The sequence below is a fragment of the Leuciscus leuciscus genome (genome assembly GCF_965113295.1).
Source record: "Leuciscus leuciscus genome assembly, chromosome: 9".
Lineage (NCBI taxonomy): Eukaryota > Metazoa > Chordata > Actinopteri > Cypriniformes > Leuciscidae > Leuciscus > Leuciscus leuciscus.
In genome coordinates this window covers 9,183,500-9,208,665 of record NC_138733.1, presented here as the reverse complement: position 1 = coordinate 9,208,665, position 25,166 = coordinate 9,183,500, and the positions used below count along the sequence as shown (strand labels likewise).

The window sequence follows — 25,166 nt, the reverse complement described above, 5'->3', positions numbered from 1 at the left end:
ATTGGCCCAATCTGCCGGTTCGCCAATACACGGGGAAGGTTGTCACGTGTTCTGTCCTCACTCATGCAAAGTATTTGTTGGTTAAATTTGCAATACATTAATCATGTACTCACTCGTTAATTCATCTGACTCCATAAATGAAAGGTTTTAATAATCTCTGTGCCTCACTAAAAGTGAGCGAATGTTTGACTATTCCTTTTAACCATTAAATAAACAATGTCAAACCCAGTTGGAATAATCACATTGTAGCAATTTAATATTTCAGATATCAGAGATCAATTCCACAATCAATTCAAATATCTAGAACATGGTTATACATTGGTTACACCAAAGAATCTTACCCAGCTTGTAGCCTACCTGAGATAGAGAGAGAGAAAGGGAAAGAGAGAGAGAGAGAGAGAGAGAGAGAGAGAGAGACCACCTATCCAATTCCACGTCCAGCCAAGAAGAAGAGACAGAGAGAGCCAGAACACCTTCCTTTATCCTCTGACCAGGTGACAAGGGGGGTGGGGTGAGACCACCCTCAAATGGCTTCTATCCCACAGAAGGGGGGTTGCCTTATCTGGCATTATCTCTAAACCAGTTTCCTATGAACTTCTATAAACCTTATTTCCTTTTATTTTATCTATCTGGATATGAGATATCTGTACCACTCACTTTGAGACATTTCAAATGACACCAAAAGCATAACAGTCAATGATAAACATTAGCATTAAACCATGCTCTTGTGTGGGTTCTTAGTTTCTGAGAGGAAGAAAGGCTGTATTGGGGAGGTCAAATGTTAATCAGCCAGCAGGGCCCTTTTGTCCCATAAATCAGGCCTCAACCAGTATTTTCAGTCTTACAACCCCTATTGTGGACCCTGGACATACTAAAAAAACTACAATATCAAAATGTATTAGCACGACTTAGATCAGTAAGTTTAACTATTCATGACACTACAGTCTGTAGCTGAAGTTGTTACTGTAGTTGAAATTAGAGACGAAGAATACCTTTGCAAGGAACTGGGATGTGGAAGGTGAATTTTCAGGTCGTCTCTCAGGTAGTGATACGCCTTAGGACCATGCAGGTGGAGAGTGAGCGCAAAGTCTCTCTGGGCCTGGGTGTACTCTGCACCCTGTCTTGACAGGAGGTGAACCGGAAGATCTGAAATGTAATTAGAAAAAGTGATTTAGTAAATCTCCTTTGATAGTAATTTTTATGTCTAACAAAGAACATAAAAAAGACAAAACATTTAAAGTCATTATTTATTTTACCTGAGTAGCATTCCAGCTTGTCATTCAGCTCTTCATTGATGACAGCTCTTCTCCAGAAGAGCCTTCATGTTCTTCTTGGCCCTCCTTACCCTTGCCAAGGCATTGCTCTTTTCCCGCCACAGTTTACGCACTGTGGCCATGGCTGCATCAAGTTTGGCCTTAAGAGCCTTTGGAGAGGAAGGCATTGCATATTGGTGGTCAGGGGCCTTCCTCTTCCGACTCCTTTGCCTCTCTCTAGTGGATGGCTGTGGCTTTGAAAAAAATAAAAATAAAAATAAAAAATAAATATATAATGAAGTTAATTAGGGTTAGGGTTAGTGTATTTGTTAGTGACATTCCTCATGTGTACAAATACTCACAACATCAGGCGGAGGTTGATCCTGCTCGGGGTCCATGGGCTGGTTTTCTCCTGCTTTTCTTGAAGCGTTTGTGCTTCTTGGTGCTACCGGCTGAAAAAATAGTTAAATATTCAATTGATCTGTAATACACTTTATGTATTGCTAAACTTGCAGAAAGTGTGACATCAAATCACATTTAAATATCGATGCATCCATCTTTAACACCTTGTATTCTAGTTGGCCAATTATACACGTACCCTCTGAAGATGAGCAGGGAAGTTGAAGACAGATGGAACAGCTCCAGCTTTTAATCTGATAGTCTGCCCTGTCCTGTCGAAATCTTCATTTCTGAAGTGTTCACTGCAGAGCAGTGTTCTGTCATTAGCCACAAAACCTTCCCTTCTCAGGGCACGCTCCCACTGTCTCCGGCGCTCGCTGCATTTGGGAAACCTTACAAATGGGAGAAATAGTAGTCAGATATAAATGATTGTTAACCTTGCACCTTTATTTCCTTCAACATTGAGGGTATGGACTAAAATACAGTATAAAATATATTATCATTTTGATTCTATGTACTGCATGTATGCAAATATATGTAGCCAATCTTGTAATGTTGTCTCAGTTACACTATTCCTAGCAGAACTTGTATTACTAAGTATCCTAATAATAGTCATAATATTTTCTTTTCTTACTCAGGCATGAAAACAGGTCAGGGGTAAAAAAGGTGAGAAGGATGCGGCAGCAAAAAATCCAATCCAATCAACTTATATATATATATATATATATATATATATATATATATATATATATATACTGTATATAGTGCTTTTTAATGTTAAATTCATCAATCTGGTGAAAATGAAACAAAGAAAAATTATTTTAGTTACAGTGTCTGTCTCTACATTACTACTAGGCCTACATAATAATAGTTATAATATTAATCCCATGATAGTAATAGCCATATATTGTAAAACAAATGCACTGAAAAATAAAGGAAACTTTCATAATAAGTTTTGTACTAATTTCTATAGGCTAACTAAAAGAGTTGAGTAAAGTTGGCAGTAAATTCACAGATTCGAACTTCCCGGGTCAATAACTCGTGAGCTAAACATTGTTTCTGCACAAATAACACCTCTTTTTAATCGTAGTAATGTAGACAATCAGCTACAACCTAATTTTCCTCCAAACGAGCTTTCCCTCGCAGTGGACAAAATACATTGATCTCTATGCGCAAGCAGCAGAGAGACAGATCCGAAGGGACCGTCTGCAAAGTGCAAAACCCGAAAAGCGTTACTACGAAAACAGTCAATAACTTCACTGTCACACACTATAGTGTCATCAAATTCAGTTCACACATCACTGCTGCCCTGATGGTTATACTACAACACTTATTTTGGGAAAAATATGTATTTTAATTGTATCTACAATTGTAAATGTATGATTTTTTTATGAAAAATATTCAATAACTTCACTGTAATAAACTGTATTGTTGCCAGATTCAGTACACACATCACTGCTGCCCTGATGGTTATACTACAACACTTATTTTGGGAAAAATATGTATTTTAATTGTATATACAATTGTAAATTTATGATTTTTTTATGAAAAATATTCAATAACTTCACTGTAATAAACTGTATTGTTGCCAGATTCAGTTCACACATCACTGCTGCCCTGATGGTTATACTACAACACTTATTTTGGGGAAAATATATATTTTAAATTGTATATACAATTGTAAATGTAGAATTTTTATGATTTTTATCAAAAATATTCAATAACTTCACTGTAATTTACTGTATTGTTGCCAAATTCAGTTCACACATCACTGCTGCCCTGATGTTTATACTACAAACACTTATTTTGGGGAAAATATGTATTTTAAGTTGTATATACAATTGTAAATGTAGAATTTTTATGATTTTTATGAAAAATATTCAATAACTTCACTGTAATTTACTATATTGTTGCCAGATTCAGTTCACACATCACTGCTGCCCTGATGTTTATACTATAACACTTATTTTGGGAAAAATATATATTTTAAATTGTATATACAATGGTAAATGTAGAATTTTTATGATTTTATGAAAAAAATTCAATAACTTCACTGTAATTTACTGTATTGTTGCCAAATTCAGTTCAGGCATCACTGCTGCCATTATGGTTATGCTACAACACTTATTTTGGGAAAAATATATATTTTAAATTGTATATACAATTGTAAATGTAGAATTTTTATGATTTTTATCAAAAAAATTCAATAACTTCACTGTAATTTACTGTATTGTTGCCAAATTCAGTTCACGCATCACTGCTGCCCTTATGGTTATGCTACAACACTTATTTTGGGAAAAATATGTATTTTAAGTTGTATATACAATTGTAAATATATGATTTTTTATGATTTTTATGAAAAATATTCAATAACTTCACTGTAATTTACTGTATTGTTGCCAAATTCAGTGCACACATCATTGCTGCCCTGATGGTTATACTACAACACTTATTTTGGGAAAAATATGTATTTTAAATTGTATACAATTGTAAATGTAGAATTTTTATGATTTTTATGAAAAAAATTCAATAACTTCACTGTAATTTACTGTATTGTTGCCAAATTCAGTTCACACATCACTGCTGCCCTGATGTTTATACTACAAACACTTATTTTGGGAAAAATATGTATTTTAAGTTGTATATACAATTGTAAATATGATGTTTTATGATTTTTATGAAAAATATTCAATAATTTCACTGTAATTTACTATATTGTTGCCAGATTCAGTTCACACATCACTGCTGCCCTGATGTTTATACTATAACACTTATTTTGGGAAAAATATATATTTTAAATTGTATATACAATTGTAAATGTAGAATTTTTATGATTTTATGAAAAAAATTCAATAACTTCACTGTAATTTACTGTATTGTTGCCAAATTCAGTTCACGCATCACTGCTGCCATTATGGTTATGCTACAACACTTATTTTGGGAAAAATATATATTTTAAATTGTATATACAATTGTAAATGTAGAATTTTTATGATTTTTATCAAAAAAATTCAATAACTTCACTGTAATTTACTGTATTGTTGCCAAATTCAGTTCACGCATCACTGCTGCCCTTATGGTTATGGTACAACACTTATTTTGGGAAAAATATGTATTTTAAGTTGTATATACAATTGTAAATATATGATTTTTTATGATTTTTATGAAAAATATTCAATAACTTCACTGTAATTTACTGTATTGTTGCCAAATTCAGTGCACACATCATTGCTGCCCTGATGGTTATACTACAACACTTATTTTGGGAAAAATATGTATTTTAAATTGTATACAATTGTAAATGTAGAATTTGTATGATTTTTATGAAACAAATTCAATAACTTCACTGTAATTTACTGTATTGTTGCCAAATTCAGTTCACACATCACTGCTGCCCTTATGGTTATGCTACAACACTTATTTGGGGAAAAATATGTATTTTAAGTTGTATATACAATTGTAAATATATGATTTTTTTATGATTTGTATGAAAAATATTCAATAACGTCACTGTAATTTACTGTATTGTTACCAGATTCAGTTCACACATCACTGCTGCCCTGATGTTTATACTACAACACTTATTTTGGGAAAAATATATATTTTAAATTGTATATACAATTGTAAATGTAGAATTTTTATGATTTTTATCAAAAATATTCAATAACTTCACTGTAATTTACTGTATTGTTGCCAAATTCAGTGCACACATCACTGCTGCCCTGATGGTTATACTACAACACTTATTTTGGGAAAAATATGTATTTTAAGTTGTATATACAATTGTAAATATATGATTTTTTTAATGAAAAATATTCAATAACTTCACTGTAATTTACTGTATTGTTGCCAAATTCAGTGCACACATCACTGCTGCCCTGATGGTTATACTACAACACTTATTTTGGGAAAAATATGTATTTTAAGTTTTATATACAATTGTAAATATATAATTTTTTATGATTTTTATGAAAAATATTCAATAACTTCACTGTAATTTACTGTATTGTTGCCAGATTCAGTTCACACATCACTGCTGTCCTGGTGGTTATACTACAACACTTATTTGTGAAAAATATATATTTTAAATTGTATACAATTGTAAATGTAGAATTTTTATGATTTTTATGAAAAAAATTCAATAACTTCACTGTAATTTACTGTATTGTTGCCAAATTCAGTTCACACATCACTGCTGCCCTGATGTTTATACTACAAACACTTATTTTGGGAAAAATATGTATTTTAAGTTGTATATACAATTGTAAATATGATGTTTTATGATTTTTATGAAAAATATTCAATAACTTCACTGTAATTTACTATATTGTTGCCAGATTCAGTTCACACATCACTGCTGCCCTGATGTTTATACTATAACACTTATTTTGGGAAAAATATATATTTTAAATTGTATATACAATTGTAAATGTAGAATTTTTATGATTTTATGAAAAAAATTCAATAACTTCACTGTAATTTACTGTATTGTTGCCAAATTCAGTTCACGCATCACTGCTGCCATTATGGTTATGCTACAACACTTATTTTGGGAAAAATATATATTTTAAATTGTATATACAATTGTAAATGTAGAATTTTTATGATTTTTATGAAAAAAATTCAATAACTTCACTGTATTGTTGCCAAATTCAGTTCACGCATCACTGCTGCCCTTATGGTTATGCTACAACACTTATTTTGGGAAAAATATGTATTTTAAGTTGTATAAACAATTGTAAATATATGATTTTTTATGATTTTTATGAAAAATATTCAATAACTTCACTGTAATTTACTGTATTGTTGCCAGATTCAGTGCACACATCATTGCTGCCCTTATGGTTATGCTACAACACTTATTTGGGGAAAAATATGTATTTTAAGTTGTATATACAATTGTAAATATATGATTTTTTTATGATTTGTATGAAAAATATTCAATAACGTCACTGTAATTTACTGTATTGTTACCAGATTCAGTTCACACATCACTGCTGCCCTGATGTTTATACTACAACACTTATTTTGGGAAAAATATATATTTTAAATTGTATATACAATTGTAAATGTAGAATTTTTATGATTTTTATCAAAAATATTCAATAACTTCACTGTAATTTACTGTATTGTTGCCAAATTCAGTGCACACATCACTGCTGCCCTGATGGTTATACTACAACACTTATTTTGGGAAAAATATGTATTTTAAGTTGTATATACAATTGTAAATATATGATTTTTTTAATGAAAAATATTCAATAACTTCACTGTAATTTACTGTATTGTTGCCAAATTCAGTGCACACATCACTGCTGCCCTGATGGTTATACTACAACACTTATTTTGGGAAAAATATGTATTTTAAGTTTTATATACAATTGTAAATATATAATTTTTTATGATTTTTATGAAAAATATTCAATAACTTCACTGTAATTTACTGTATTGTTGCCAGATTCAGTTCACACATCACTGCTGTCCTGGTGGTTATACTACAACACTTATTTGTGAAAAATATATATTTTAAATTGTATACAATTGTAAATGTAGAATTTTTATGATTTTTATGAAAAAAATTCAATAACTTCACTGTAATTTACTGTATTGTTGCCAAATTCAGTTCACACATCACTGCTGCCCTGATGTTTATACTACAAACACTTATTTTGGGAAAAATATGTATTTTAAGTTGTATATACAATTGTAAATATGATGTTTTATGATTTTTATGAAAAATATTCAATAACTTCACTGTAATTTACTATATTGTTGCCAGATTCAGTTCACACATCACTGCTGCCCTGATGTTTATACTATAACACTTATTTTGGGAAAAATATATATTTTAAATTGTATATACAATTGTAAATGTAGAATTTTTATGATTTTATGAAAAAAATTCAATAACTTCACTGTAATTTACTGTATTGTTGCCAAATTCAGTTCACGCATCACTGCTGCCATTATGGTTATGCTACAACACTTATTTTGGGAAAAATATATATTTTAAATTGTATATACAATTGTAAATGTAGAATTTTTATGATTTTTATGAAAAAAATTCAATAACTTCACTGTATTGTTGCCAAATTCAGTTCACGCATCACTGCTGCCCTTATGGTTATGCTACAACACTTATTTTGGGAAAAATATGTATTTTAAGTTGTATAAACAATTGTAAATATATGATTTTTTATGATTTTTATGAAAAATATTCAATAACTTCACTGTAATTTACTGTATTGTTGCCAGATTCAGTGCACACATCATTGCTGCCCTGATGGTTATACTACAACACTTATTTTGGGAAAAATATGTATTTTAAATTGTATACAATTGTAAATGTAGAATTTTTATGATTTTTATGAAACAAATTCAATAACTTCACTGTAATTTACTGTATTGTTGCCAAATTCAGTTCACACATCACTGCTGCCCTTATGGTTATGCTACAACACTTATTTTGGGAAAAATATGTATTTTAAGTTGTATATACAATTGTAAATATATGATTTTTTTTATGATTTGTATGAAAAATATTCAATAACGTCACTGTAATTTACTGTATTGTTGCCAGATTCAGTTCACACATCACTGCTGCCCTGATGTTTATACTACAACACTTATTTTGGGAAAAATATATATTTTAAATTGTATATACAATTGTAAATGTAGAATTTTTATGATTTTTATCAAAATTATTCAATAACTTCACTGTAATTTACTGTATTGTTGCCAAATTCAGTGCACACATCACTGCTGCCCTGATGGTTATACTACAACACTTATTTTGGGAAAAATATGTATTTTAAGTTGTATATACAATTGTAAATATATGATTTTTTTTATGATTTTTATGAAAAATATTCAATAACTTCACTGTAATTTACTGTATTGTTGCCAAATTCAGTGCACACATCACTGCTGCCCTGATGGTTATACTACAACACTTATTTTGGGAAAAATATGTATTTTAAGTTGTATATACAATTGTAAATATATGATTTTTTATGATTTTTATGAAAAATATTCAATAACTTCACTGTAATTTACTGTATTGTTGCCAGATTCAGTTCACACATCACTGCTGTCCTGGTGGTTATACTACAACACTTATTTGTGAAAAATATATATTTTAAATTGTATACAATTGTAAATGTAGAATTTTTATGATTTTTATGAAAAAAATTCAATAACTTCACTGTAATTTACTGTATTGTTGCCAAATTCAGTTCACACATCACTGCTGCCCTGATGTTTATACTACAAACACTTATTTTGGGAAAAATATGTATTTTAAGTTGTATATACAATTGTAAATATGATGTTTTATGATTTTTATGAAAAATATTCAATAACTTCACTGTAATTTACTATATTGTTGCCAGATTCAGTTCACACATCACTGCTGCCCTGATGTTTATACTATAACACTTATTTTGGGAAAAATATATATTTTAAATTGTATATACAATTGTAAATGTAGAATTTTTATGATTTTATGAAAAAAATTCAATAACTTCACTGTAATTTACTGTATTGTTGCCAAATTCAGTTCACGCATCACTGCTGCCATTATGGTTATGCTACAACACTTATTTTGGGAAAAATATATATTTTAAATTGTATATACAATTGTAAATGTAGAATTTTTATGATTTTTATGAAAAAAATTCAATAACTTCACTGTATTGTTGCCAAATTCAGTTCACGCATCACTGCTGCCCTTATGGTTATGCTACAACACTTATTTTGGGAAAAATATGTATTTTAAGTTGTATAAACAATTGTAAATATATGATTTTTTATGATTTTTATGAAAAATATTCAATAACTTCACTGTAATTTACTGTATTGTTGCCAGATTCAGTGCACACATCATTGCTGCCCTGATGGTTATACTACAACACTTATTTTGGGAAAAATATGTATTTTAAATTGTATACAATTGTAAATGTAGAATTTTTATGATTTTTATGAAACAAATTCAATAACTTCACTGTAATTTACTGTATTGTTGCCAAATTCAGTTCACACATCACTGCTGCCCTTATGGTTATGCTACAACACTTATTTTGGGAAAAATATGTATTTTAAGTTGTATATACAATTGTAAATATATGATTTTTTTTATGATTTGTATGAAAAATATTCAATAACGTCACTGTAATTTACTGTATTGTTGCCAGATTCAGTTCACACATCACTGCTGCCCTGATGTTTATACTACAACACTTATTTTGGGAAAAATATATATTTTAAATTGTATATACAATTGTAAATGTAGAATTTTTATGATTTTTATCAAAATTATTCAATAACTTCACTGTAATTTACTGTATTGTTGCCAAATTCAGTGCACACATCACTGCTGCCCTGATGGTTATACTACAACACTTATTTTGGGAAAAATATGTATTTTAAGTTGTATATACAATTGTAAATATATGATTTTTTTTATGATTTTTATGAAAAATATTCAATAACTTCACTGTAATTTACTGTATTGTTGCCAAATTCAGTGCACACATCACTGCTGCCCTGATGGTTATACTACAACACTTATTTTGGGAAAAATATGTATTTTAAGTTGTATATACAATTGTAAATATATGATTTTTTATGATTTTTATGAAAAATATTCAATAACTTCACTGTAATTTACTGTATTGTTGCCAGATTCAGTTCACACATCACTGCTGTCCTGGTGGTTATACTACAACACTTATTTGTGAAAAATATATATTTTAAATTGTATATACAATTGTAAATGTAGAATTTTTATGATTTTTATGAAAAATATTCAATAACTTCACTGTAATTTATTGTATTGTTGCCAAATTCAGTGCACACATCATTGCTGCCCTGATGGTTATACTACAACACTTATTTTGGGAAAAATATGTATTTTAAATTGTATACAATTGTAAATGTAGAATTTTTATGATTTTTATGAAAAATTCAATAACTTCACTGTAATTTACTTTATTGTTGCCAAATTCAGTTCACACATCACTGCTGCCCTGATGTTTATACTACAAACACTTATTTTGGGAAAAATATGTATTTTAAGTTGTATATACAATTGTAAATATGATGTTTTATGATTTTTATGAAAAATATTCAATAACTTCACTGTAATTTACTATATTGTTGCCAGATTCAGTTCACACATCACTGCTGCCCTGATGTTTATACTATAACACTTATTTTGGGAAAAATATATATTTTAAATTGTATATACAATTGTAAATGTAGAATTTTTATGATTTTATGAAAAAAATTCAATAACTTCACTGTAATTTACTGTATTGTTGCCAAATTCAGTTCACGCATCACTGCTGCCATTATGGTTATGCTACAACACTTATTTTGGGAAAAATATATATTTTAAATTGTATTGTAAATGTAGAATTTTTATGATTTTTATGAAAAAAATTCAATAACTTCACTGTAATTCACTGTATTGTTGCCAAATTCAGTTCACGCATCACTGCTGCCCTTATGGTTATGCTACAACACTTATTTTGGGAAAAATATGTATTTTAAGTTGTATAAACAATTGTAAATATATGATTTTTTATGATTTTTATGAAAAATATTCAATAACTTCACTGTAATTTACTGTATTGTTGCCAGATTCAGTTCACACATCACTGCTGTCCTGATGGTTATACTACAACACTTATTTGTGAAACATATATATTTTAAATTGTATATACAATTGTAAATGTAGAATTTTTATGATTTTTATGAAAAATATTCAATAACTTCACTGTAATTTACTGTATTGTTGCCAAATTCAGTGCACACATCATTGCTGCCCTGATGGTTATACTACAACACTTATTTTGGGAAAAATATATATTTTAAATTGTATATACAATTGTAAATGTAGAATTTTTATGATTTTTATGAAAAAAATTCAATAACTTCACTGTAATTCACTGTATTGTTGCCAAATTCAGTTCACGCATCACTGCTGCCCTTATGGTTATGCTACAACACTTATTTTGGGAAAAATATGTATTTTAAGTTGTATATACCATAATGGCAGCAGTGATGCGTGAACTGAATCTGGCAACAATACAGTAAATTACAGTGAAGTTATTGAATTTTTTTCATAAACAAATCATATATTTACAATTGTATATACAACTTAAAATACATATTTTTCCCAAAATAAGTGTTGTAGTATAACCATAAGGGCAGCAGTGATGTGTGAACTGAATTTGGCAACAATACAGTAAATTACAGTGAAGTTATTGAATATTTTTCATAAAAATCATAAAAATTCTACATTTACAATTGTATATACAATTTAAAATATATATTTTTCCCAAATAAGTTTTGTAGTACAACCATCAGGACAGCAGTGATGTGTGAACTGAATCTGGCAACAATACAGTAAATTACAGTGAAGTTATTGAATTTTTTTCATAAAAATCATAAAAATTCTACATTTACAATTGTATACAATTTAAAATACATATTTTTCCCAAAATAAGTGTTTTAGTATAACCATCAGGGCAGCAATGATGTGTGCACTGAATTTGGCAACAATACAGTAAATTACAGTGAAGTTATTGAATTTTTTTCATAAAAATCATAAAAATTCTACATTTACAATTGTATATACAATTTAAAATATATATTTTTCACAAATAAGTGTTGTAGTACAACCATCAGGACAGCAGTGATGTGTGAACTGAATCTGGCAACAATACAGTAAATTACAGTGAAGTTATTGAATATTTTTCATAAAAATCATAAAAAATCATATATTTACAATTGTTTATACAACTTAAAATACATATTTTTCCCAAAATAAGTGTTGTAGCATAACCATAAGGGCAGCAGTGATGCGTGAACTGAATTTGGCAACAATACAGTGAATTACAGTGAAGTTATTGAATTTTTTTCATAAAAATCATAAAAATTCTACATTTACAATTGTATATACAATTTAAAATATATATTTTTCCCAAAATAAGTGTTGTAGCATAACCATAATGGCAGCAGTGATGCGTGAACTGAATTTGGCAACAATACAGTAAATTACAGTGAAGTTATTGAATTTTTTTCATAAAATCATAAAAATTCTACATTTACCATTGTATATACAATTTAAAATATATATTTTTCCCAAAATAAGTGTTATAGTATAAACATCAGGGCAGCAGTGATGTGTGAACTGAATCTAGCAACAATATAGTAAATTACAGTGAAGTTATTGAATATTTTTCATAAAAATCATAAAAATTCTACATTTACAATTGTATACAACTTAAAATACATATTTTTCCCAAAATAAGTGTTTGTAGTATAAACATCAGGGCAGCAGTGATGTGTGAACTGAATTTGGCAACAATACAGTAAATTACAGTGAAGTTATTGAATTTTTTTCATAAAAATCATAAAAATTCTACATTTACAATTGTATACAATTTAAAATACATATTTTTCCCAAAATAAGTGTTGTAGTATAACCATCAGGGCAGCAATGATGTGTGCACTGAATTTGGCAACAATACAGTAAATTACAGTGAAGTTATTGAATATTTTTCATAAAAATCATAAAAATTCTACATTTACAATTGTATATACAATTTAAAATATATATTTTTCACAAATAAGTGTTGTAGTATAACCACCAGGACAGCAGTGATGTGTGAACTGAATCTGGCAACAATACAGTAAATTACAGTGAAGTTATTGAATATTTTTCATAAAAATCATAAAAAATCATATATTTACAATTGTATATACAACTTAAAATACATATTTTTCCCAAAATAAGTGTTGTAGTATAACCATCAGGGCAGCAGTGATGTGTGTACTGAATTTGGCAACAATACAGTAAATTACAGTGAAGTTATTGAATATTTTTCATAAAAATCATTAAAAAAATCATATATTTACAATTGTATATACAACTTAAAATACATATTTTTCCCAAAATAAGTGTTGTAGTATAACCATCAGGGCAGCAGTGATGTGTGCACTGAATTTGGCAACAATACAGTAAATTACAGTGAAGTTATTGAATATTTTTGATAAAAATCATAAAAATTCTACATTTACAATTGTATATACAATTTAAAATATATATTTTTCCCAAAATAAGTGTTGTAGTATAAACATCAGGGCAGCAGTGATGTGTGAACTGAATCTGGTAACAATACAGTAAATTACAGTGACGAACACGTCACAATATTCCTCATTTAAATAATTAGTACGCAGAATAAAGGGGCGGGGCCTGATCGAGTTAGTTAGGAGTGTTGAAACTGGCGGTTATGGTAAGGGGCGGGACATTTCGAAAACACACTCAAAGCGCTTGACCAATCACAACACACTGATCCAACCGACCAATCAGAGCACAGTGTGCTTTTCAGAAGGAGGGGCTTCATAGAGACAGGAACTAAACAGAGCGTTACGGACAGACTGGGAAGAGAGGAGCTGCAACTATGGAGAATATGGGAACATAATGTGTTTTTGAAAATTCAAGTATGAAACCCTGTTCTAGTAGAGCCAGAAACAAAACCAAGACTTTGAAAAGGGACATAATAGGTCCACTTTAAGAAGTGATCACTGAAAGTTTCTTTGAAGAACCAAAACTGGTTATTCTGTGCCATCGCTGTAAAAACACCCTTTTATAACCTTTATTTTTTAAGAGTGTAGCACTTAAAAAAAAGTGTGCCATAGATATGAGTATAAGAATTGGATGCATCCCATCTCTCCACATGCAGTTATTTCCATGTCAAATGCAAAGCTCTTGATTTATCTCCTGACAGTCAACCTCTTTCTTTATCATGTGTTTCTAGACTCTCTCTTCTCAGCGGTTGAGAACTTCACAGTCGCAGCGAGAGACTTTCATCAGCGTCTTGATCAGCTCGACACTTCTAAGTATGAATGACAAAACAACAGCACAGTCTTCAGCACTAAACGCTAGGTTTGAGTTTACGCACAGGTTAGGTGTTGTGTCACAGTGCTGTTATAGAGTCTCATGGCCTGTTATATGATGACGTGTTCCTGTGTCACATCTCATGACACATTACAACTGTTACCTTATCTTTATCTGTCTCTCAGTGCCCTGGATGTGCGGATGGTAAATGATCAGCTGATGTATTTAGAGAGAGCTTTCATTGATCCGTTGGGTTTGCCTGGAAGACCATTTTACAGGTAAAGCACAATCTATCATTACACTGTGAAGTTCATAACTCACGTTTAAACCTTAGGATTAGTGGTTTAAGTCTAAAAACAGAAACAATCATACGTTTTGTAGTATTAGAGCTCTAAAGAATGGCTTTTTCTTGGTATAGTTTGCTCCTACCCACAATGCACTGTCAAATGCCAAATTTAGCATAACCTGTACTTCCATTAAGAAGGTAATAACACTCAACAGTGTTTTGTGGATCAGTTTAAGTATTACCCGTGTCTGATTAGATGTTTTCTGGTCCATGCACAAACAACATGTTTGTCTTTTTCTCTTTCGTTTCTTCCAGGCATGTCATCTTCGCACCCAGCAGTCACAATAAATACGCAGGCGAGTCTTTCCCAGGGATTTATGACGCTTTGTTCGACATTGAGAATGCGGTGAACCCGCAGAAGGCCTGGGACGAGGTCGAACGCCAAATCAGCATCTCTGCCTTCACCGTCAACGCAGCCGCCGGGACGCTAAAGCCGGTCGTCGGACAGACAGACTTCCTTTAAATCTGCTTTTCAAAACATGCTATTGATGCACGACTACAACATGTCAGCAAAATAGTTAGTTAACATGTCAATGTTTGATCAAACGCAGCGACTATAAGGACCTGACATGCAGATCTGTCTCTCGCGAGCGAGTGGATAGATCGTCAATATTAAGCAGATTTCTTTCATCCAAAGAGATTTGCAGGGATGGCATTCATTTCTTTAATTTAGTTCACAATCTTATTCAGTTAGGGTTAACTGTAATGTTACTGTCAGCAACCCTGATCTAGAACCAATAGGCAATCACTACCGACATATTTTACAGGTTTTACAGTGTTATTTTTGATGAAGTGAACTGTACAATGTCATAAAGTTGAACATTTCTATTGACTTACATTGTAAATTGTAAAAGCAATGTTTTTTGTTGCTTGTAAATCTTGCCTAAATTGTGACATTTGAGAGAATTATTTGTAAAACTATTCTTACATACACATGTAGAATTACAAAACATGCAAATAGAACTTGTTTCTGAACTTGAATTCATTGTGAAATCAGACCCGATACGATAAGATTCAACACGACATAATCTCGAGTCACAGCCAATCAGAAGAGCTTGTGGGCGGAGTCTCTGTAAGCGAAATGGACAAATAATTCATAATTATTACACTACTTTGACATTATTGAAAATACACCGACTGAAACAATCTTTGTCATAGAACAGACTTATTTGATCACACAGAGTTGACAGTTTCAAAGTTCTTGTTTGTTTTATATTCAGGATTTTAGGTGAATTATTACATTTATACATTTGGCAGAAGCTTTTATCCAAAGCGACTCTTGCATTTCAAGGCACACATTTACATTCTTATCAGTTCTTCTGATTATCCATTCTGTTATCCATTGTCGCTGTCAGTGTGTCTATAAAGGTCACCCGAACTGATATTCACACACTCATGATTAGATGCTTTTAACATTAAGAAAAGCACATAAACAATACCTCAGATTTTCATTGTCATACTTTGTATATGTTGTTGAAGCCGCGACTTTGCAGAAACAGAAACGTTTATGTTTTTATATATATAAAACATTCATGTGACAATTTAATGGTTTTATAAACAATTTCCAGAGAAATTCTTCCTAATAAAGCACTGTTTTACAAAAATAAAATATAGAGAGTGCATGCTATTTGAAAATTAGATTTAGCAAGTAAAATCTCCTGAAGTTAGACACATTTGAGTTTAATGTTTACAGTAACATGAGTCTCATGAACAGTAGATTCACAAAAACACATTTATATTTCATTCTATGAAATAATGAAATTAGCATTTCCACAAATTAAGTGAAAAAAATAATGTGCAGGGGGGACAAAAGAAAAAGTGATGCTGCATTGATGTCATATTAGAATTACCATAATCACGAGTTCCTGATTAATAAAACCAACTGGTAAAATTACTAGTTGACTGTTGTAATGTCATACAAAAATAACCAAAATTGCAGCAGCTCCAACAGTTAATGATAGTTAGTTAGTTATTTGGATGCATTAGTTTGATATTTACTATATTTTGATAACGTTTTAATATTATTATAATATTAATGTAAAGATGGTGTAAATGTACTTCTATCCCTCACAGCTTCGTTTTCATTCACATCTAAACTGATTAGAGTAAAGCAAGAACAGTCTGCGGCTGCGCTCATCCTACACAATATTATCAGATTATCATAATATCGGATTATTATGAACTCCAATAAAATAAATCAATAATCTCACAGATTTGCCAGATCATACAGCGGGTGAGGATGCAGGTTTAGTTGATCACTGCTGTCTGAGAGCCTGAGCGTGTCGGCGGGAGTCAAGCGATCATTTTCTCTTGGTCTTGATCCTCTTTCTTCTCATTGGTCGGTTGAGGCTTTGGAGGGGGCGTGTCCAGCCGCCCCCAGGTTATAGGCTCCGCCTTCTTCATGACCACCTCCACTTTAGAGGCCATCATGTTAACAACACTCTTACTGATGTCAATCACCTGTCAAACACACAATCATATATCAACAAAATGACCCAAATACACTGCAAAATCATGAACTTTGAATTCTTCTTTTGTCATTAATATACAGTCTCTTTTTCTAACTTTTTAGTACTAATGTAATCCAATCAAATATGGCATAAATAAATGGATGTATGAGAATTACATAGTTAAACAAATGTAATATATATTATAAGGTCAACTATATTTACTTTTCCTTCCACTAACTTATCATTTAAAAAAATAAAAAAACAAGTTTGTATGTAGGCAAAATGTATATTTGTCTAACCAGTGTTGTTTTAGTATTATTTATACTATTGAAGTATTTATTATTTTGAATCAGATTAAATTTTTTTTATTTTCAGCTTTCATTTTAATTTCAGTTTTAGTATTTTTGTTATGTGCTTTTGTCATTTTTATTTATTTTAAGCTTTAATTTACTTTTTATTTCAGCTTTAGTAATTTCAGCACTTCAACTTGAAATAATTTCTTTCAGTTTTTTCAACATTTCACATTTTTTATTTATATTATAATAATATTTATATTTCAGCTTTATTTCAACAACACTGTCTACAAAGTAATTTCATGCACTTAAGTAGATTTTAGAGAAAAAGTTTTAAGGTCATAAACAAATTCAAACTTTTCAATGCATGTGTAAAAAAAATAATAAATATAAATATAATAAATATTAATTAAATTAATAAGTTTATCAAATTATCTGAACAAATTGTCTTATTATTATAGTTAACTAAAAAAAAACATTTGTTACTTTAACTAAAATAAACATCAACTGAAATAAAATTAAATATTAAAAAACGTTAAATTCTTGTATTTCAGCCATTAACTTCAATAAAAAGTAAACTAATAAAAGAAAGAAAAACTAACCAAAAAAGAGACAAAAACCACAACAAAATTACTAAACCTTTAACCAAAATTAAAATGCAAAATATAAAAAATAAAAGCTAGTTCAAAATATGAATAAATCAGTAATGTTATATCGATGACACTAAATGTGTTTTAAGGACAGATAATGGATGGTCACTGAAACTCACCCCCCACAGGCTCATCTTCAGCTCAAACTCTTTTTCTCCATCAAAGAACAAACGCATTTTCAGCTGCAGAAAAAATCATTCATCAGACAACAAAAGTACAGACCATTAATAAATAACATCACCACACTGGACAATGGCAAAAACACACAGGGCGTCGTTACACTACATCCTTATGCATCGCTTTCTGTCAGGACTTTTACATGCTTTTCTCAAATCACTGAAGTGACCTCGACGTCCGGGTTAGCGGTAGCATTAGCCATCAGGCAAGTGTTATTTAAATAAACTCCTGATGTACTTACAAACTTTCCAATGTCTTTTTTTATGAGTACAGAACCACTGTATAAGTTTGGTACATTCTGGGTTTTATTAAGCCATCCGGCTGATATCTCTAAATAAGCTCAAACTTTAATAATGTTCGACCAAGGGAAAAAATGCTTCTGGGGGGTGTTTGGCTCGAGGTCATGGTGCAAAGGACCCTATAGGTTGATTTTACTCAGAACCTCCCTTTAATGAAAAACTGGAAAAGGTTAGTAACAGTAAATGATAATCAGCACTCACTTTATCACACACACACACACACACACACACACACACACACACACACACACACACACACACACACACACACACACACACACACACGCATTTACATGCAAACAAATAATCTGTTAGTAATCAGATTGACGGCTCGGACTGAAAAGCCTTCATGTAAACACCTTAAAGGTCCCGTTCTATGTGATCCCATGTTTCAAACTTTAGTTAGTGTGTAATGTTGTTGTTAGAGTATAAATAATATCTGTAAAATTATAAAGCTCAAAGTTCAATGCCAAGCGAGATATTTTATTTAACAGAAGTTGACTACAAAAAACGGCTCGATTGGACTTAGACATGTGCCGGTATTCGGTAATGCGATAAATCGCGGTAATGAATATGCACGATATTGTTATCGCGGGCACTTCAAAATACCGTGAAAAATAATAGATCCGAATTTAGATTTTTAGAACGCGCATTATAGCTTATTTTCCATCAACCGCTTAAACAAACACTGCATATGCTGCGCGAAACACGTGCGCACTCTGATGTAAACAATCGCCACGTGTATAATAAGCATGCGCCCGGTGCGCACTTCTAGTCTAATGTAAACAGTCCTCACATGGAGAAGCAGCATGGCGGAAGGAGGAATGCCGTCGCCTACAGTCTATGGCCGCCGCCGATCTATCCGGATCCATCCCGCTTCTAAAAGCAGAGCTGCCAACTCGACGCATTCAGCGCGAGACTTCTCACACGCTCACGCCACACATCCGTTTTCTCACGCAGAGAAAAATCGCGGAGCAAAGAGGACACGAAGACCGTCAAACAAGACAGAGCAGGTTACTTTTGATATGAAACAGGAGAACAATTGTGTCACAGAACGTTACATTTAAACCATTTAATGACCATCAGCATGTTAGATGACTAAAACATATAGATAAAGAGGAGTATTTTGCTGAATATGTGCACTGCACTTTTTTACATATTTATTATATTTTTACTTGTGTCATTACATAATTGTTATTATAATGAAAACCACATTATATTTGATTTAATTAGTTATTTGTAACCTTTAATAATACCAGCTGATAGGGCTCTATATGGTTACATAGCATTATGTGATTTTTTTTTTTCATTCAGAAAAAAATAACATGTGGGCTATCTACTGTAGCCTTCCTAATATTTATCCAAAATAAGTCAATATTGAATCAAGATTTAAATCAAATCCCAAGTATTAAATTGAAATCGTTAAATGTGTGTTAACAAACAGTAGCCTACCAGTCATTGTACCATGTAATCATTGTAACATGTTGTCACTAAACTTAATAAAATTTAGTTTAGTTACCAAATGTTTTGACAATCACAATTACACCTTGTGATGCAAGTTTTATTTTATTTTTTACATCCCCCCAAATCCATCTGTTTCTCATGTGCAATTAAAATATCGTGATAATACCGTATACCGTGATAAAAGATCACTCAATTAATCGCAGCATGAAAATGTGATACCGGCACATGCCTAATTGGACTACACCCCTCTACTTCCTGCATTAATGACATCACCAGAACCGTGTTTAGACTAACCTCCGCCCACAGGAACACAGGCGTATTGATGGCGAAATGTCAACAGACGTGGTTGATGTTTACCTATAATCTGATACCACAAAAGTTTAATTCGAAGTTGTTAGTTTGCTCTGTCCTTTTCACCACGGACTGTTTTTCTAACCTGGGATAATATCAAGCAGGCTTCTCTCAGCGTTTCATATTGACGAAGGGGGAAATTTCAACTATATTCCAGCAAGCGGTAAGTACAAGTAGTGATTTAATATGGAAGTAGCGATCAACTTCACATCGTTTCTCTTAGTAGGATGAAAATAATCTTACTTAAACTGTGATTAATATACAGAAAGCGATCAAAGAACAACCCCTTTCCAATCGTCCAAGCTGTCAATCACACAGCGCGAGTTTATCTGACACTTGCCAAAACTCGTTATGAAATCAATGACGCTGTTACACTGCACAACGAAGCTCTTACTGTATTTATATACCTCATGTTTGCATTGGTGAAATCATTAGTGAGTGCAGAAACTGCGTTGCAATGATAAGATCTTTTTTCACGCGATCAACAGGCTGTCATCTGCTCAATGCTCGTCACTGCAATTTTTTATGTGATTTAAATAGATCTAAATACTTAAAAAACTTCTCACGATTCGTTAATCCCGATAGCTGTAATAGTAAAAACGTATAATAGCTGTAATAGTAAAAGTTTTCCAGATAGTTTCACATGTAATGCCAGATATTTCATATGCAAGCATTTCAGCCAATCACAGCAGAGGGCGTTTACGCTGAAGTCTCTCAGCAGACACGCCCCTTCAAACAGAGTGTTCAAACCAGGGAATGAAATCAGGCTAGGAAATATGCCTTTTATTTCTAAATTATAACAATTTTTGATCTAAAAAACATACTAACATTATAAGGGCACCCCTGGAAACATGATAAAATAATAAAAATAATCCATGGAATGGGACCTTTAATTGAATGAACTCAAACCGAATGAAATTTCTATCGGATTGGGTGGTTTATTCCTTTTCTAATCCGATCGAGAGGACATGTAAACACTTGATCAGATTGAAAACCGAATCTGGAAAGTTCTGTGTGTGTGCAATGACGTAATGCCGCATGATGCGTACGAGCTGTTGTAGTTGTTGAATGAAGTGTCATGAATGACCAACACAATCTCACGGCCTTCAGTCCTTCTTTCAGACTCTCATCCACAGGCTGTTTCGGGTGCAGGTACGGGTGTTTTTACTGCGGGATAAATATAAGCAGCACGGCACAACGGGTCATGTGCTCATTGTCTCCTAATTAAGACCGGACCCATAATATATAAATATTAAGTCTGCTGTTTAAAACAAACAAACAAAGTAGGAGAATAGTATGTGCAAACAGCGGGAAATATTCGTGCAGTGTGTGCATGTCAAAAACTCAATTCCCATTTGAAGCTTGTGACATATAAACACACATCAACCCGATAATTGTATTTATCGTTCATGTAAACACTACGTTTGGATTCATCAATCGGAATGAAATAATTCCAATTGAAACAAAAGTTGTACATGTAAACATGGATGAAAATATTCATATAGACCTAGCCTATTCATAGATCATATTCACATCACAGAATTAAACTCTTATTAAAAATAGTTTACAGAGACTAAAGTGGAGCTGAATTATTATCTTATATTCTCCAGTTACACACATATGAGACCTGTCACTGAAATGAGGTCAATTTAAGCTTGAAATAAAAATATACTCACAGTAGTATAATGTCTCCAGTTTATAATGTGGATCATTCTTCAGATCAGAGAGCAACTTCACTCCTGAATGTCCTATTTTATTTCCAGACAGATCCAGTTTTCTCAGGTGTTCAGGGTTTGATCTCAGAGCTGAAGTCAGAGCAGCAAAACCTTCACCTGTGACGCCACAATAACCCAACCTGTAGAGAACAATGACACACACTTCACTCTCTCAGTTCAGATCAGATCAGTTTAACAGTGAATCCATTATTAAAGAGAAAGTTCAAACTTAAAGCACAAATTAATATGTTTGAAGGATCATTAGATTGAGATCTAAAATGTCACAAAACATGATCATAAAACATCTAAAGTATCATTCAATCAGGAACAGTAATCTCTTAAATGACACTATTCACTACATAGGCTAGTTTTGCTATGTTACTTAGATCTGTAGGTAATATGTATGGAGTAATAAATGGCTGGTTTCCACCCTGGCAATCTTTAATAAAGACAGTACACCTCAGCAGCTTCAGATTAAACACACAAGAGCCTCAATTCTTCATCTTAGACGACCCAAAACGAACAGCACTGGACGGGTCTCAGATTACAAGGAAACCTTGCATTACTTCAATTTGCCGACCATTCAGTGTCTCATTCTGTCTTGACAAACCCCTCAATCTCAGATGACATCCTAATATTCATGATTAAATCAAGACTACAGTGTCTCCCAACGAGTACAATCTGGCAACATGGTATCCATCAAAGCATGAACCCTGCTGTATATTACATCCAACTCAGCAGGAAAATGAAACGGTTGCTCACATACTAAACGAATGCTACAATTATAAAGGACTTTATGCCAGACATGACCGTCTGGTTGATCTGGTTGCAAAGTACTTGCAAAAGGTAATCTGTGGACATGATAGTAAGATTTACAACCCCAAATCAGAAAAAGTTGGGACACTGTACAAATTGTGAGTAAAAAAGGAATGGAATAACTGTACAATTTAACTGGTTTCATCATAACACATCTGACAGTGACTACTTTAAAAACATGCCAAATACTCCTGACATTGTAATTGACTAATTGTAAAGGAGGTTATGAAATCTGTATGTATCTTTGAGGTGGGCTGCTGTTTTGACCTGTATACGGATACTTGCTACTATTCCAAATGATTGAAATATCAACCACTAGTAGATCTCATTCACCAACTTGGATACAACTGTAAATGAATAATTCTGGTATTTGGAAGTTTGGGCCATGTCCATAAGAGTGTGATCAGGGGGATGCAGTTAGGGGGGGGGGGGGGCTGCAAAAAAAGGAGGCAAAAAGGCTTGCGAAATTCTGCTCTGTTTCAGCCATCATAGGGAGCATGCAAATATGGAGACGGAGATGTTTTGTTTATCCTTAATGTGTTGAGTATTATAAATGTAAGGACCTGTACAAGTATGTGAGCCATGAATTGTAGACCTGTCACCGTGTCAAAGACTCTTCCCAGAGTATTTGGATCTTGTTTTCTTTGTAATGTCTTTCAGGTCCAAATAAAAGCATTCAAATGTGTGCGTGCGTGAATGTGTGTGTGTGTGTGTGTGTGTGTGTGTGTGTGTGTGTGTGTGTGTGTGTGTGTGTGTGTGTGTGTGTGTGTGTGTGTGTGTGTGTGTGTGTGTGTGTGTGTGTGTGATTTCACAAAATTATAAACAATCCTTTATAAAGTGTCAATGTAGAAAGATGAACATAATTAACAGTAAGAATGAATCCAGCATGTTCTTCATTTCTCAGTTCTGACTGTGTTGAGCTCGAGTCTGTTTAAAGTCAAGAGACTGAAATGTTGATTGTGTGTGAAAGTGTGTATTTCAGTGTGACTCTCAGTCCTGCAGTTTCATGTTATTGAGGATCAGCTCATGTGTTCAATCATTTACAGCTCAATAATCTGAACTCACAGCAGCAGAAAGAGGCTGAACACTTCAAATATACTTTACATTGTGATTCATGTGTGAGAGTCAAATATGATCTTACTCTAATTTCTCCAGTTTACAGTGAGGATTCTGTAGTACATCAGAGAGCAGATCCACTGATTTTCCTATTTTATTCCCAGACAGATCCAGTTCTCTCAGGTGTTCAGGGTTTGATCTCAGAGCTGAAGTCAGAGCAGCACAACCTTTATCTGTGACGCCACAATCCCTCAACCTGTAGAGAACAATGACACACACTTCACTCTCTCAGTTCAGATCAGATCAGTTTAGCAGTGAATCCATTATTAAAGAGAAAGTTCAAACTTAAAGCACAAATTAATATGTTTGATGGATCATTAGATTGAGATCTAAAATGTCACAAAACATGATCATAAAACATCTAAAGTATCATTCAATCAGGAAAAATAATCTCTTAAAGGAGAACTTGGTAACTTTTTTAACTTAATAAAACTGTCTAGAATTCATTTGGATGGTTAAACAACCTGTTCTGGTGATATTGGTGACTTTCCCCGCTCCCCCCAGCGTTCCCAGGCGGAAAACCAACCTTGCAACTTGGGGACTACCGTCCCGGCAGTGAGAAGCGAGAACGAGAACGAGCGCGAAACACGAATTGCTTTACGGCAATTCGACATAAACACACACGCATGTATGATGTATTACCAGATGACCCACCTCGGTAGACATAGCTCCACACGATACAGTTGGCTTGCTCCGATCAAAACAAACGCACATGAGCAGCGGTAGAGAGGGGGAGGAGGCCGCCGCAAGTGAGTTTTTTACGACCGTGTTGTGAAATATACGCCCCCCCACAGCTATAGGGGGAGCTCGTGGGGAAAACATGCGACAACAAAAGGAAAAATCAGCGAAGAAGTGACTAGAGTTCGCTAGAGTTGCCGAGTTCTCCTTTAAATTACACTATTCACTACATAGGCTAGTTTTGCTATGTTA

General features: G+C 32.3%; 1 protein-coding gene and 1 pseudogene across 2 annotated transcripts in view; one reads left to right on the top strand and one right to left on the bottom strand.

The window, feature by feature from the left end:
• The window catches only part of LOC309506383 (putative N-acetylated-alpha-linked acidic dipeptidase), a 63,707-nt gene extending 47,000 nt beyond the window's left edge, over positions 1-16,707 (top strand). Inside the window, exons 3-5 of the mRNA XM_082180280.1 lie at positions 14,480-14,561; positions 14,745-14,837; positions 15,161-16,707. Of these exons, the coding sequence (XP_082036406.1) occupies positions 14,480-14,561; positions 14,745-14,837; positions 15,161-15,368 (383 nt within the window). The 3' untranslated portion in view covers positions 15,369-16,707. The remainder of the gene's footprint in view (positions 1-14,479; positions 14,562-14,744; positions 14,838-15,160) is intronic.
• LOC309505877 (NLR family CARD domain-containing protein 3-like) overlaps positions 16,096-25,166 on the bottom strand; it is a 58,094-nt pseudogene continuing 49,023 nt past the window's right edge. Inside the window, exons 6-7 of the transcript XR_014211820.1 lie at positions 18,418-18,480; positions 16,096-17,365 (exon numbers count right to left, since the gene is read on the bottom strand). The product of XR_014211820.1 is annotated as an NLR family CARD domain-containing protein 3-like (transcript). The remainder of the gene's footprint in view (positions 17,366-18,417; positions 18,481-25,166) is intronic.